The sequence below is a fragment of the Engystomops pustulosus genome, unplaced genomic scaffold (assembly GCF_040894005.1).
Source record: "Engystomops pustulosus unplaced genomic scaffold, aEngPut4.maternal MAT_SCAFFOLD_589, whole genome shotgun sequence".
Taxonomy (NCBI): domain Eukaryota; kingdom Metazoa; phylum Chordata; class Amphibia; order Anura; family Leptodactylidae; genus Engystomops; species Engystomops pustulosus.
The window spans coordinates 32,024-47,236 of record NW_027285468.1 but is presented as its reverse complement, the minus strand read 5'-3'; the positions used below and the strand labels follow the sequence as shown (position 1 = coordinate 47,236).

Genomic DNA, 15,213 nt, shown 5'->3' with positions numbered 1-15,213 from the left:
AAAGGAGGAGGGCAAATTCGCTAATCATTTGTAGGAAGATTCTGCAGGCAGATTCTTTGAGTCCTGTCTGGTGAATTTCATTCTGGGGTGATGGCCTGGGTGCCCACAGAAAGGGCTCCGAGTGCCGCCTCTGGCACCAGTGCCATAGGTTCGCCACCCCTGCCCTAAGACATATATGATATCTTCTCCCAGGATTTAAAGGGGCAGTCATGTGACAATAAAGGCTCTCTCATTAGTAAACAAAGGTCACATGACAACACACGACAACATGAAAAACAGCGGCCATATGACAACTAAACCCCGCCTAATAAATCACACAGGATTTTGAAAAACAAGTGATGTGACATGAAATCCCCTACAAGGATTAACTGAGGCAGTCATGTGACAGCTAAACCCCTCCCTGGATTAAATGTAGGCAGTCATGTGACAAATAAGCCACTCCCAGGATTAAATAAGGGCAGTCATGTGACAAATAACCACTCCCAGGATTAAATGAAGGCAGTCATGTGACAAATAAACCCCTCCCAGGATTAAATAAGGACAGTCATGTGACAAATAACCACTCCCAGGATTAAATGAAGGCAGTCATGTGACAAATAAACCCCTCCCAGGATTAAACGTAGGCAGTCATGTGACAAATAACCCCTCCCAGGATTAAATGAAGGCAGTCATGTGACAAATAAACCCCTCCCAGGATTAAACGTAGGCAGTCATGTGACAAATAACCCCTCCCAGGATTAAATGAAGGCAGTCATGTGACAAATAAACCCCTCCCAGGATTAAATGTAGGCAGTCATGTGACAAATAAGCCACTCCTAGGATTAAATGAAGGAAGTCATGTGACAAATAAGCCACTCCCAGGATTAAATGAAGGCAGTCATGTGACAAATAAGCCACTCCCAGGATTAAATGAAGGCAGTCATGTGACAAATAAGCCACTCCCAGGATTAAATGAAGGCAGTCATGTGACAAATAAGCCACTAAACAACAAATTCCTTCTCTTGAGTAAATGAACACGGCTAATCCTGCAGCCAAGTTGAAAAAAACTTTTTTTTACAATTCAATATTCAAGTCCAGTATGGGTCCAGCAATGTCCAGACATGAAATAGTTGTATTATAGTTTCAGTTCTGGGTGGATTTGGAGGTTAAATTTTTTGGCTCTCCCTAGTGATCTGTTTATGGGTGTCTCTGTACTGTAGGTTATCATTGGAAAAGAAGTCCAGAAGTTTTTCTGCGGCCGCCATTTGTTTGGATCCAATGGATTCCCGAGAGAGAAGTTCTACCCAACCACACACATGAAATTATTGTTCAAGTCTGACTTCTCCAACCAGGAGAGATATACCGGATTTGCTGCTTATTATGTGGCAGCAGGTAGGTAGAATTTATACATCAAACATCCAAAACCAAGTCAGTCCTAGTGTCATGTCCCCCCTTTATCCACTGCTAGAACATGTGGGGGATCCTTCAAAAGAGAGAAAAGTTTTTAGTGGCTGGGAGCAGATTGCAGCAGCAGCCTCCACTGCCTTGTCTGGGGTGCTGAACAGGTTAACTATGGCTCAGACCAAAAAACTTTGGTGATGGGGCAATTGGGGGAAGGAAAGGGATACATTAGTTTGACCCTTGTTTCTCAATATTTTTCCATATGTTTCTTAGATTTAATTTCCTATAACCTCTTCTTCTTTCTTCTACAGATGTGGATGAATGCAATATGCATGACCCCTGCTCACACTTTTGCAATAATTATATTGGTGGGTTCTTCTGTTCCTGTCCTCCAGAGTATGAATTGCAAGAAGACCAGATCACGTGTGGGGGTAACTACTTCTTGGTTCTTATCTGGTTGGTGTGGGCAAGTATGCTTCCTAAAACAGTTACAGTTATAAACGCAGTCTGGACCTCCCCCTATAACAGCAGTCTGGCTGTGTCATCTGGACCCCCCCCCCCCTATAACAGCAGTCTGACTGTGTCGTCTGGACCTCCCCCTATAACAGCAGTCTGGCTGTGTAGTCTGGACCTCCCCCTATAACAGTAGTTTGGCTGTGTCGTCTGGACCTCCCCCTTTAACAGCAGTCTGGCTGTGTTGTCTGGACCTCCCCCTATAACAGCAGTCCGACTGTGTCGTCTGGACCTCCCCCTATAACAGTAGTCTGGCTGTGTAGTCTGGACCTCCCCCTATAACAGCAGTCTGACTGTGTCGTCTGGACCTCCCCCTATAACAGCAGTCTGGATATGTCGTTTGGACCTCTCCCTATAACAGCAGTCTGGCTGTGTTGTCTGGACCTCCCCCTCTAACAGCAGTCTGACTGTGTCATCTGGACCTCCCCCTAGAACAGTAGTCTGGTTGTGTAGTCTGGACCTCCCCCTATAACAGCAGTCTGACTGTGTCGTCTGGACCTCCCCCTATAACAGTAGTCTGGTTGTGTAGTCTGGACCTCCCCCTATAACAGCAGTCTGGCTGTGTAGTCTGGACCTCCCCCTATAACAGCAGTTTGGCTGTGTTGTCTGGACCTCCCCCTCTAACAGCAGTCTGACTGTGTCATCTGGACCTCCCCCTATAACAGTAGTCTGGTTGTGTTGTCTGGACCTCTCCCTATAACAGCAGTCTGACTGTGTCGTCTGGACCTCCCCCTATAACAGTAGTCTGGTTGTGTAGTCTGGACCTCCCCCTATAACAGCAGTCTGGCTGTGTAGTCTGGACCTCCCCCTATAACAGCAGTCTGACTGTGTCTTCTGGACCTCCCCCTATAACAGCAGTCTGGCCAAGTAGTCTGGACCTCCCCCTATAACAGCAGTCTATCTGTGTATCTAGTGCTCTTGCTATTGTGTTTCTTGCTATTCTGTGTATTGGCTTCTGCTTTGCCTACTGACCATTCTATTTGCTATACGAATCTGTACCTTTGCCGCCATCTTAGTTTTGACCCGGTTTGTTTGACTTCGCTTGTCTGTCTGTATCTGTTGTTTGTCCCTCAGTATCGTTTATCTCCTAGTGTTACCCCACCTTTCTGTCTGTCTTGTGTCGGTTTCTGTTACCAGTGTGAACACTGACCTATATCAGTATCCCGGTTACCTGTCCGCTCCACCATCCAGCAGCTGCCAGACAAAGTAGGTTTTCCCTGTCATCTTGTAGGGTCACTCAGGGACCATCAGTTAGGTTCCTGATAGTGGGTTCGCCCTTACCAGGGCAGTTTATCTGCTATACACAGGCAGGGCCGGCGCTATGGGTAGGCAAAGGTGGCAATTGCCCAGGGCCCCCATGGAGAAAGGGGAGAATCTCTTCTTTCAAATGAATCTTGAATTTTGTTTCTAGGTGCTATGGATCCAGAGATATTCAGGTTTAAAGTGAGAATATCAGGTGCCATTTTTATATATAAATATCTCCGTTTTCCTACATTTTAGAAACACAAATTTAGATTCATATAAAAGAGGAGACTTTCTTCTTTCATAGGAAAAAAGGAGTGAGGTTCTATATGTCACAGAGCCAGAGATACAGCCCCCTGAAGTGTCTCCCCCATCTCCAGATTCTTAGCCATCAGGCTGCAGGGAGTATTAGCTGCACACAGGAGCTGCTGCACCTCACAGATAATGGAAATATTCACTTTATATGTTACTACATTTTGAGAAGGAATAATATCAACTAATATTCATGTTTTTAACCCTTCTCTATGCAAATCTAAGAACACACTTAGGGCCACATGTATCAATCGTTTTTTTCTGTTGTTTTTGCGCCTTTTCATTCAGGCGCACCGTTTTTGTGCCATTTTTGCGACTAAATGCCAAACTAGCTGCGCAGCAAAAATAACCAGCTTTCCCTCATTTATCCTAGCAATCCAGATGTTTTGATGCGCCTAATGATATTCATCACTTGCGACTTTTCATTTAGGCGCAAAAACACTCCAGCCCGAAGCTGGCGTTATCTGAGAAGAAAGCACTGAGCCCCTTTGCAGAACAGCTAATTTCTAGCAGCAGAGCTCATCCAGACACTGCAGACACTAGAACAGATCATACAGACATGAGATACTCTGCAGACACTAGTACAGATAATACAGACATGAGATACTCTGCAGACAGGAGCTGCAGACTCTATTTACAGTTCATCACCTTCTATTTACAAAACATTCTGCAGAATCCTGAGCTCAAAGCAAGAGAGAAGAGAACGTTACAGAATGTTGCACATAGTACTGACAGGTGTCCCCCATGTAATTCTGCACAGTATCACCAGTGTTTCTGAGGGGGATACTGTGCAGAATTACAGGGGTGCAGCAGGAGACCAGCACTGGGGGATCCCCTCCAGGAGAAGCCCCTGCTGAGGAGGTCACTGGGTGCAGGTTGTTACACACCTGGGTGCTGCTGTGAGTGTTATCTTCATTCTGGGCTGTGGGAGAAGCAGAGAGGAGCTTGTAGCAGGATCACATGTAAGTGCCTGAATCTAACATTGCGCCTAAACTGCGCCAAAATTGCGCCTAAACTGTCTTAAAGTAAAGTGATTAATAAGAGGCAGGAAATTAACTTATCACAGATGGTTGTAGCTTGTGATAATTCTGGAAAACAGTGCGCCAGAATTTAGGCGCAACTACTACACCTAGGCGCACAAAAGTGATAAATGCGGCCCATTCTCTCTTATTCCCTTTTATTTTGTGATAGTTATTTTTTTGTTGGGAAAATTGACTGATACAATGAACATTCGATCCTCTTCACCTAATGTGACTACACCGTGACCAGAACATGTCCATAAAGTTATATGTAACACCAAAAACACACATGTCCTGGAATAAAGTTTTTATTTCCCATCATCCTCCATTATTTACACCTATGTTATGACATTCTCACTTTCATTCTTATGAAGCGCGGAGGGTTCTGTTATTGTGCAGCTAATACACTGGCGCACATCTAAACGTGACTTTTATTATCTCATTAGAGAGGTTTATGGATATATAGTTATTTATTTGGGTCACCATTGTGTAAGGAGCATACAATAATAGATCTGTGTGAATTTTCTGCAGTTCCCTTTGCTGCATATTTTGGTGAATATACACATGTGGGGTCTGTATGCTCTCCTCATATCTTACTGTTTTAGGAAAGTAGATTTTCTTTATATAAGTATTCTGGATTTGTACATATTTTAGAGGAAATTTTGAATGTTAATTGCCAAATGCATCGCCTGGTTGTTGCTTTCAAAATTCTATAGGTTTTATGGCGCCTTTACTTTTTATTCTGTTTTATTGATATATTTTGCAGGTTGTGACTGTCTAAAAATGTCTAGCTGAAAAGCAGATATCTAGTTATTACAGTTTTAGTGATATTATGTGGATTTATTCATGTGAACATATCAATAGGGCACATTTGTGAACTCTACAAATGTCCATGTTTGGATCAAATTTTTTGCCATCAAAGTCAAATTTTAAGTATTTTTAATAAAATGTTTCAATTTGAATCAAAATTGCATGAAGGCGCCTATATCTATTAAATCTTTGATGCAATTTTGAAAATGGGGCAAGTGTCTGCTTTCAGAAAATATCGGTCCCTCTCCCCAATGGGCCTCACAGTCTAATCAACCTACCAGTAATTTTTTGGAGTGTGGGAGGAAACCAGAGGACCCGGAGGAAACCCACGCAGACACAGAGAGAACATACAAAATCTTTGCAGATGTTGACTAGCGCTGCAAGGCTGTAGTGCTAATCATGGAGCCAACATCCTGCCCATAAATCTCCCTATCATTTATCTATCTCCTATAAAATTCTCCCATATTACAGTTTGTTTTACCATACTAAAGGAGCCTCTTGCTGACTGTGACTGGTCATAAAATAGTTTTATTTTGGGGCCCCACTTTTAGTTTTGCCCAGGGCCCCACTTTGTCTAGAACCGGCCCTGTACACAGGGCCTTAGCCCGCAGGGACGTTGCAGGGTGAGTTCGCCACCACCTACCTAGTCTGACAGCTAGCGCCAAGCCTGGTTGCGGTTGCTGGAAAGGTGCTGACGGTCTGGCTGTGTTGTCTGGACCTCCCCCTATAACAGCAGTCTGGCTGTGTAGTCTGGACCTCCCCCTCTAACAACAGTCTGGTTGTATAGCCTGGACCTCCCCCTATAACAGCAGTCTGGCTGTGTAGTCTGGACCTCCCCCTCTAACAGCAGTCTGGATATGTCGTCTGGACCTCGCCCTATAACAGCAGTCTGGTTGTATAGTAGGACCTCCCCCTATAACAGCAGTCTGGCTGTGTAGTCCGGACCTCCCCCTATAACAGCAGTCTGGTTGTATAGTCTGGACCTCCCCCTATAACAGTAGTCTGGCTGTGTCGTCTGCGTCCTATAACAGCAGTATGACTATGTAATATGGACCTCCACCTATAACAGTAGTCTGGCTGTGTAGTCTGGACCTCCCCCTATAACAGCAGTATGACTATGTAATATGGACCTCCACCTATAACAGTAGTCTGGCTGTGTAGTCTGGACCTCCCCCTATAACAGCAGTCTGGCTGTGTAGTCTGGACCTCCCCCTATAACAGCAGTATGACTATGTAATATGGACTTCCACCTATAACAGTAGTCTGGTTGTGTAGTCTGGACCTCCCCCTATAACAGCAGTCTGACTGTGTCGTCTGGACCTCCCCCTATAACAGTAGTCTGGTTGTGTAGTCTGGACCTCCCCTATACCAGCAGTCTGGCTGTGTAGTCTGGACCTCCCCCTATAACAGCAGTCTGACTGTGTCATCTGGACCTCCCCCTATAACAGCAGTCTGACTGTGTCATCTGGACCTCCCCCTATAACAGCAGTCTGGCCAAGTAGTCTGGACCTCCCCCTATAACAGCAGTCTATCTGTGTATCTAGTGCTCTTGCTATTGTGTTTCTTGCTATTCTGTGTATTGGCTTCTGCTTTGCCTACTGACCATTCTATTTGCTATACGAATCTGTACCTTTGCCGCCATCTTAGTTTTGACCCAGTTTGTTTGACTTCGCTTGTCTGTCTGTATCTGTTGTTTGTCCCTCAGTATCGTTTATCTCCTAGTGTGACCTTTCTGTCTGTCTTGTGTCGGTTTCTGTTACCAGTGTGAACACTGACCTATATCAGTATCCCGGTTACCTGTCCGCTCCACCATCCAGCAGCTGCCAGACAAAGTAGGTTTTCCCTGTCATCTTGTAGGGTCACTCAGGGACCATCAGTTAGGTTCCTGATAGTGGGTTCGCCCTTACCAGGGCGGTTTATCTGCTATACACAGGGCCTTAGCCCGCAGGGACGTTGCAGGGTGAGTTCGCCACCACCTACCTAGTCTGACAGCTAGCGCCAAGCCTGGTTGCGGTTGCTGGACAGGTGCTGACAGTCTGGCTGTGTTGTCTGGACCTCCCCCTATAACAGCAGTCTGGCTGTGTTGTCTGGACCTCCCCCTATAACAGCAGTCTGACTGTGTCGTCTGGACCTCCCCCTATAACAGCAGTCTGGTTGTATAGTCTGGACCTCCCCCTATAACAGCAGTCTGGATATGTCGTCTGGACCTCGCCCTATAACAGCAGTCTGGTTGTATAGTAGGACCTCCCCCTATAACAGCAGTCTGGCTGTGTAGTCCGGACCTCCCCCTATAACAGCAGTCTGGTTGTATAGTCTGGACCTCCCCCTATAACAGCAGTATGACTATGTAATATGGACCTCCACCTATAACAGTAGTCTGGCTGTGTAGTCTGGACCTCCCCCTATAACAGCAGTCTGGTTGTATAGTCTGGACCTCCCCCTATAACAGCAGTCTGGATATGTCGTCTGGACCTCGCCCTATAACAGCAGTCTGGTTGTATAGTCTGGACCTCCCCCTATAACAGCAGTATGACTATGTAATATGGACCTCCACCTATAACAGTAGTCTGGCTGTGTAGTCTGGACCTCCCCCTATAACAGCAGTCTGGCTGTGTAGTCCGGACCTCCCCCTATAACAGCAGTCTGGTTGTATAGTCTGGACCTCCCCCTATAACAGCAGTATGACTATGTAATATGGACCTCCACCTATAATTGCAGTCTGGCTGTGTAGTCTGGACGTCTCTCCCTATAACAGCAGTCTAGCTTTGTAGTCTGGACCTCCCCATATAACAGCAGTCTAGCTTTGTAGTCTGGACCTCCCCATATAACAGCAGTCTAGCTTTGTAGTCTGGACCTCCCCATATAACTGCAGTCTGATTGTGTAGTCTGGACCTCCCCCTATAACAGCAGTCTGACTGTGTCGTCTGGACCTCCCCCTATAACAGTAGTCTGGCTGTGTAGTCTGGACCTCCCCCTATAACAGCAGTCTGGCTGTCTAGTCTGGACCTCCCCCTATAACAGTAGTCTGGCTGTGTAGTCTGGACCTCCCCCTATCTAACTGTTTGATCTGAATGTGTCTTTGTCTTTTAAAGTGAACTGTAGCGGGGGTCTGTACACAGATCTGAGGGGGCAGATTAGAAGTCCGGGATATCCTTCTCCATATCCCGAGAACTCTCGTTGTGAGTACAGAGTTCTTCTAGAATCGGGGTACCAGGTCATCCTATCTTTCAAGTCAGAAGATTTTGACGTTGAAGCGACTGAAAACGGGAGCTGCATTTATGATAGTCTTATGGTGAGTACATGGCCTCTGTTTCATGGCTGGAGGGTGGGAGGAAAATAAAGCGGTCTTCCAACTTTCTGCTTAATATTTGTATAATTGAAAGCTTTGCAGCCAAGTTTTTCTGTTTCTAATACTTTTCAAATTGTTTTTCACTGTCAGTAAGTAGGAGCATCATACCTAGAGACTCAGAAAACACTCCGATATAATATATCACACAGCGATTCTAATAAACTGTATAGGACATTTCCGGAAAGAGTTCTCTACAGTAAGAGCATTAGTATGTAAATGAGCTGTGGTGGATGCCTTTAATTGTAATATTTTCTGCCCAGATAAAAGCCAAAGGACAGAAGTTCGGACCTTACTGTGGGAAGACGCCCCCTCCTCGCATCGAAACGGGTAGCAATGAAGTGGACATTGAATTCGTAACTGATAGCGGAGGGGATAACAAAGGCTGGAAGATCTACTATTCAGAGGATGGTGAGGAGGAGATGGAAGGGTGTAGCTAAAGTCGCCAAATATGTTCTTAGAAATTAATTTCCACCAAACTTAGGGAATTGATGTAGGCCCCAGGATGGAAATCGTGAGAGATTTGTTATTCGTGAGGGTCCAATGGTCAGATCACCACTAATATACGACCTTAAAGGGATTGACCATTTTACTTCATGTTTTTTGTAATGTGTGTGTAAGTTTAGGGGGGGGGGAATTTCAGATTATTTACCTAATATACATTTATTAATAGTTCTGCTCCACTTTCTTAATATGTAAATTGCAGCCTCCTGTCTTTTACCTCATCAGTCAGACATTCCTGACCATAAAATGGCGACATATGGAGGGTCATGTGATCTCTATCTGTCTATGAACAATCACCCTGCCAGGACCTTAATCTTATTTTCACGAATACTATCATATGGAATTGGCAGGGTGATTCTTCATTGATAGAAATCACATGACATCATGGAGAGTCATCAGAGCTTGAATCTTGTAGCATATTGCCATCTTTTCATTCTTTCCAGCCATTCCCTGCCCGACAGACGTGTTCCATCATTCCATCCTAAATCCTCAAAAGAGAAAGTATGTTTTCAAGGATATGATCACGGTGAAGTGCGAGGAGGGGTATGAGTTGGTATCGGGGAAGGTGAGTATCGTCAGGATGGCTGCGGACTGAATGTAAATATACTGGATAATTTCACATTTTGACGAGGAGCAACAGATTGCCGAAAATTATATTTTATATGTTTATCCCATAATGGGGACTTCTCAACATCTCCATCCCTCTTTGATTCCCCTGAATAGATGATGGCACAGTTGGGATTTTGTCTCTAGTCCCCACCATTTTCGAACAATCAGTGCTGTTAGTTTCAGTACCTACAAGGCTAATTAGGATCTCTTCCTGTGCCAAGGGAAGGAGCCTGGAACAACCCATCTGACAGTCTAGAACCTAATTAGCATATTAGGTGCCATATCTAACAGTTCTGATACGTGGGGAATAGTGGGGGCTAGAAAAATAACCCAACTGCTCTGGAACCACGCGGAGTGACACCTATAACTATGCAAAGTTTTGGTGTTGGTGGTCCCTCAATGCTATGTCTGATCCATCTGTTGGTGGTTTCTCTTACCCCTTGATCAGAATGCGATGCATGGGAGACGCTATTCCAGAGAACATCTAGTAATCTATGTGCTAAGTCCTCTGCTCTTCTTATCACTTCTTAGAAGAGGCTTCCATCTTTCCGAGCAAAATGCCAAGGAGATGGAACCTGGTCAAACTCAAACCTGAGGTGCCAACGTGAGTAACCGTGTCATATGTCCTGCATAGTGCAGTGTACTACTAGATGGTCCTGAGAACATTGACCCCATCATTTCATTCTCTCTAGCCGTGGATTGTGGAGATCCAGAACAACTGGTCAATGCGGACGTCAAATTCACACAAACGATATATGGGGAAAAAGCTGTATACAAATGTAAAAATGAATATTACAGCTTGAAAGGTGATGGTAAGTATGGAGGTAAAGACTCTGTCTGGTAGTGGATGGACAGCTCGGAAAACATGTGTGGCTGGTCAAGTGTGAAGAACATGTCCAATGTGGTAGGCGGTGAAGTCTTTGGGCCACTCTTCACCCATTTCTCCTTATTCACAGATACTTATTCCTGCTCTGGTGATGGACTCTGGATTAACAGTGCCCAAAAAACAGACCTTCCCAAATGTGCACCAGGTAAGTGAGAGGAACCTCCTCCAGAACCTAAAGTTGTCGTTATCCGTTTATACCCCAACCTTCCACTACCACATGTCCTAACAAACCTTATTACTGCCAGTCTCTGCTGGTTTGCTCTGAACTTGGCCTAAACCTTCATGCCAAAAAATTACCCTCAGATGCAGTTTGACTAGAATGCTACAGTGTAATAATTAGCTGCCACCATAATAGAGCCCAAGGCATTACTGGCTACAAGATCTAAACTGCAAGCAACAGTGTTGTCATTTTGTGGACTTACATTGTCACCTTACTCTTTTGACTTCAGATCAATATTGTAGGTGGCCCGCATGATTTCCAACCTTTAACCCTTGGGAAGGGTTCTTGATTTTGCTGCAGGGAGAGCACTAGGTTGCTACCTCTTGATTTTGGTGGGCCTAGGTCGAAGACAGGTCAGGAGGACCACACACGTACAAAGTCAGATACAAACTGGGGTCAACATGAGGGATCAGCAGGACAAGGATGAATAGCAATTGCAAAGATCAAACAATAAGATGTTGAGAGTGACCATGAGTGTTCACATGGGGAAGTAACATGGTGACAGGCACAGATCGCTGTGATAACCAATACACATAATGTAATCTTAAGATGATTTGACATAACGGGGCACATTTACTAAGGGTCCGAACGCCACACTTTCGTCGGGTTTTCACGATTATTTCCGTTTTGCGCCGAATTGCCCCAGGTTTTTGGCGCACATGATCGGATTGTGGCGCATCGGACAACCCGACTGATTCGGACAAACCGCAGAATTTAAAAACGTGTCGCAAGATCAGCACTCACATGCACCGAGAAGAAGGTGAACTCCGGCGGACCTCGGCGCAGAAGCGACGGATGCATAAACTCAGGCGCACGAGCTTCGTGAATCACAACAGCTCCGAATACTCGTCTGACAACGCACCGCAGGAACGCGACATATTGGATAATGGGGTGTAACTCTTTCATATACATACAGTATATAGATGCGAACTACTGGTGATGGTACAGACAAGACAACAAAAATCTTCATGTGTTCTGAACTTTTAACGCATTAGCTGGACATTTACTGCCTAACCCTGGGGGGTCTCAGAATTTCTCCCTCATGTGTTGAAACATTTTAAAACCTAGGACAGGTCAGAACTCCACAAGGGAAGAACATTGGGGCACATTTACTAAGAACAGTGCAGTGCCCTGTGTGGTGTGCAGGGGCCACCAGATTCAGGATTTCTGGTGCACGTTCTTCATGAATCTGGTGACCCCTGTACTGCTCCAAGACAGTGCACCATTATTTTTGCTGCACCTTTAACATGGGGCGTGCGACACAATTCTGTTGGACTTTGCATGTTAAATCTGTTGTACGGTCTGACTGAGCACCGGAACGTCCCCTTCAGTGCAGAAATTTGTGTTGCATGATGACTATGCAGCTGTGGCGCAAAAGGGTGGCGCACAAATGTGGCAAAGGCACTTCTTAAATACCTGTGCAAGCAGTTTGCACTGAAAAGAACTTGCAAATTCAGACAAAAAACTGGGCACGGCCCTTAGTAAATGTGCCCCATAAAATTTTGTTACTGGTGCCATTGTTTCCGACTGCCTCCCTACAGCATTTTTGGACACCAAACATGGCTCTGCACTTATACTTCCATTAGAGATTCAGCATACCTCCCCATCTAAGGGTCCTAGGACAGACCAGGTGGTCATTTGTCCTGCTCCCCAGATTTCGGTAATGCAGCCAATATCTGGCTAGGACGCTCCATAAGTATATTATGAAGTCCAGGAGAGTTCCTTTGACATGGGGTAGTGTGTCTTTATTCTTCCAGATAGCCTACCCAAGGTTTGATAACCTTTGAGACTGGATCCCCTTGATGGGACCGGAGGTCCTGATCTCCAGCAAGAATGTAAATAAGGCCATATTTCATGACCTGAACTGCAACCGCGCGTGCTGTGGTTCTTCTTGATACATCTCCCCTAAATCTCTAATTTTCATGTCTTTTTAGTATGTGGCAAAACATCATTTTCCCTAACATCTCGCATTTTTGGTGGGGAGAAAGCTAAAAATGGATACTTTCCGTGGCTAGTACTGGTGGACATGACTACAAACATCGGTGGTGGATCACTCATATCAGACCGCTGGGTGGTGACAGCTGCTCATATTTTAAAGGACCATACAACGAAGCCTACACTGAAAGTTGGAGATGTGAATCATCAGAAGGGCACAACAGTTCATGTCAAGAAAGTCATCCTCCACCCTAAATGGGCAGTAGATGTGGACGATAGGAAAAATTTTAACAATGACATCGCTCTTCTCCAGCTGGAGAGGAAAATCGAACTGGGCGAATGTATTTGTCCAATCTGTCTGCCGCAAAAAGGGGAGACAACCCACCCTGCCATCGAAGAGGTCGGAGTTATCGCTGGTTGGGGAGAAGCCTTCAGAGTAAAAGACACAAACAAAGTAATAAGAATAGCAACACCAAATACTTTACAATATACAAGGGTTCCACTCCAAAATGTAGAAGAGTGCAAGAAGAAAGTGTCCGAAACTTATACCATCACCTCCAACATGTTGTGTGCCGGAGAGAAGGGTCATGACAGTTGTCCAGGCGACAGCGGGGGTCCCCTCATGTATCAAGATCCAAAAAATAAAGACAACAAAAGATTCTATATTGCTGGCATCGTCTCCTGGGGGCTGGAATGCGGAGATTTCGGAATGTACACCAAAGTTCAGAACTATGTGGACTGGATCGAGAAGACAATAGAGAAGGTGGAAGAAGAAGAGAAAGATGAAGAGCAACTGGAACCACTGAAAGTCTGCAAGAAGGAGGTGTAGCTTGTTGTTTTGTGAGACATTAATATATAAAGGAAGGGCAGCAAAATCCCCCATGTTCTTCACAATAAACTTTGTATACACACAGTTAGTGGATATTTATATCTCTTTTGTTAATAAAATAGTAAAAAAAAACAGTTTTGTGTATACAGCTGCTATCAGGGCTGATTATAGCGTTTTTGATACGGGAGGTGTAAATTAGAATGCCCCCCCTACCCACCCACATGTGAACTTTGGATTTGGGCAAAATGTGTTTTGAATGGTCCCATCATTGATATAATAACTTAATTACTTTTATGAACTCACTTTATGTTATAATTCTTCTACTGCAACGCCCCTGCCAACGCATAGGTAAGGTGGTAGTTTTTAGGATCTATCTGGTGAGTGTGCATAACTCATCCAGAAGATAATGCTAGGAGAACTTAGTGTCATTGCAGCTATAGATACAATTGTAGCTGTAGGCAACAGTTAACTGGTGTATGTAATTATCTAATGGTGTTATGTTACACAAGCTGGAAGGTGATTGGAGAGGTGCTACCACCTGACCAGGGGAGTAGATAAACCCCTGCTGGGCGAAAGCACATGGTTCGGTCTTACCTCATAGTCCAGTCTGTTCAGTCTTCGTTAAGAGTCAGTCTGCAGAGTCAAGAGAGAGAGTGAGCAGCACACCTTCAGTGCTGCCACAGCCATTAATCGCAGGAACTTCTAGTGCCTCAGGCCGACTGCCTGGCACACAGGGCAAGTCTTAAGCCCATAACTGCAGCTTCCACCACTTGGACTCTGTTCCACCTGAAACAGCCTTTCCTGCAGACCACTCTCCATGGCCTTTCCAGAATAAAGAATCTGATGTTATCTGTTTCTGGCCGTTGGCTGCTGCTCAATAAAAAACTGTAAGTTGATTTGCACAACCTTGCCTCTGTCTGATCCCTGGATACAGCTGTTACCACTAAAGGCTTCCCCATCCATTACCCAGGGACTCATCTTACAGACATTCAGGGGTTTCCCCAGGGAGAACCAGTACCTCAGACTCTCCCTCCATATTTTTTGCACACACCACCTGCGCACTCCCCGCAGCCAGCTGCTTTTATTTCTCCACCAGGTTGGGCCTAGCGTAGAGATAAACGCTGCGCAGAACCCAGCCGGATCCATCAAGAGGCCGTAGTCTCTAGATGTATGTATCCAGCTGCGCCAAAACAGCATCGGGGGCTATCATACGTAACCCCCATTGGATTAATTTATTTCTTTTTGTTGTAAATGTCTGCCATGTGGAATTTTTCAGGTTATGTGGTTCCATTTTTTTACAATCTCCAGTGACCCGAGTGTGTACATGAACTAGTCTTTATATTGTTATCCATCTTACAAATGATTAATAATAGTCATAGTTTCTCTAATTTATCTTTCATCTGATTCTCTCCTTTATAAGAGGTACTACCCCCCCTCTGATATCATAATAGCCGCAGCAGGTGTATGGTTTAAGGAAATCACTTGACTGTGGTAATCTTTATTATATTTATTATCCATGGCCTCCTTCTTTATAAAATTTTAAGAAGTGTTACCAGAGACCCTCCATGTTGTTGCTTCACGGACAGCTACACTGTTTGACCCTAAGCA

The 15,213-nt window shown here is 44.9% G+C and overlaps 1 protein-coding gene across 1 annotated transcript; it reads left to right on the top strand.

Moving 5' to 3' along the window:
* Positions 1-1,183: 1,183 nt before the first annotated feature.
* LOC140111776 (complement C1s subcomponent-like) lies at positions 1,184-14,465 on the top strand. Its single transcript, XM_072132429.1, has 9 exons — positions 1,184-1,371; positions 1,692-1,811; positions 8,369-8,568; positions 8,886-9,033; positions 9,570-9,691; positions 10,267-10,339; positions 10,428-10,547; positions 10,692-10,766; positions 12,776-14,465. Exons 1-9 carry the CDS (start codon positions 1,296-1,298, stop codon positions 13,603-13,605), a joined length of 1,764 nt encoding a protein of 587 aa, XP_071988530.1. The 5' UTR covers positions 1,184-1,295; the 3' UTR covers positions 13,606-14,465.
* Positions 14,466-15,213: the final 748 nt, after the last annotated feature.

Excerpts from the sequence above, each read along its gene's own strand:
- LOC140111776 (XM_072132429.1), top strand. The coding sequence starts at position 1,296 with ATGAAATTATTGTTCAAGTCTGACTTCTCCAACCAGGAGAGATATACC. Across the intron at positions 1,372-1,691 it reads TGCTTATTATGTGGCAGCAG|ATGTGGATGAATGCAATATG; the intron begins GTAGGTAGAATT and ends TTTCTTCTACAG. Across the intron at positions 9,692-10,266 it reads ATGAGTTGGTATCGGGGAAG|AAGAGGCTTCCATCTTTCCG; the intron begins GTGAGTATCGTC and ends ATCACTTCTTAG.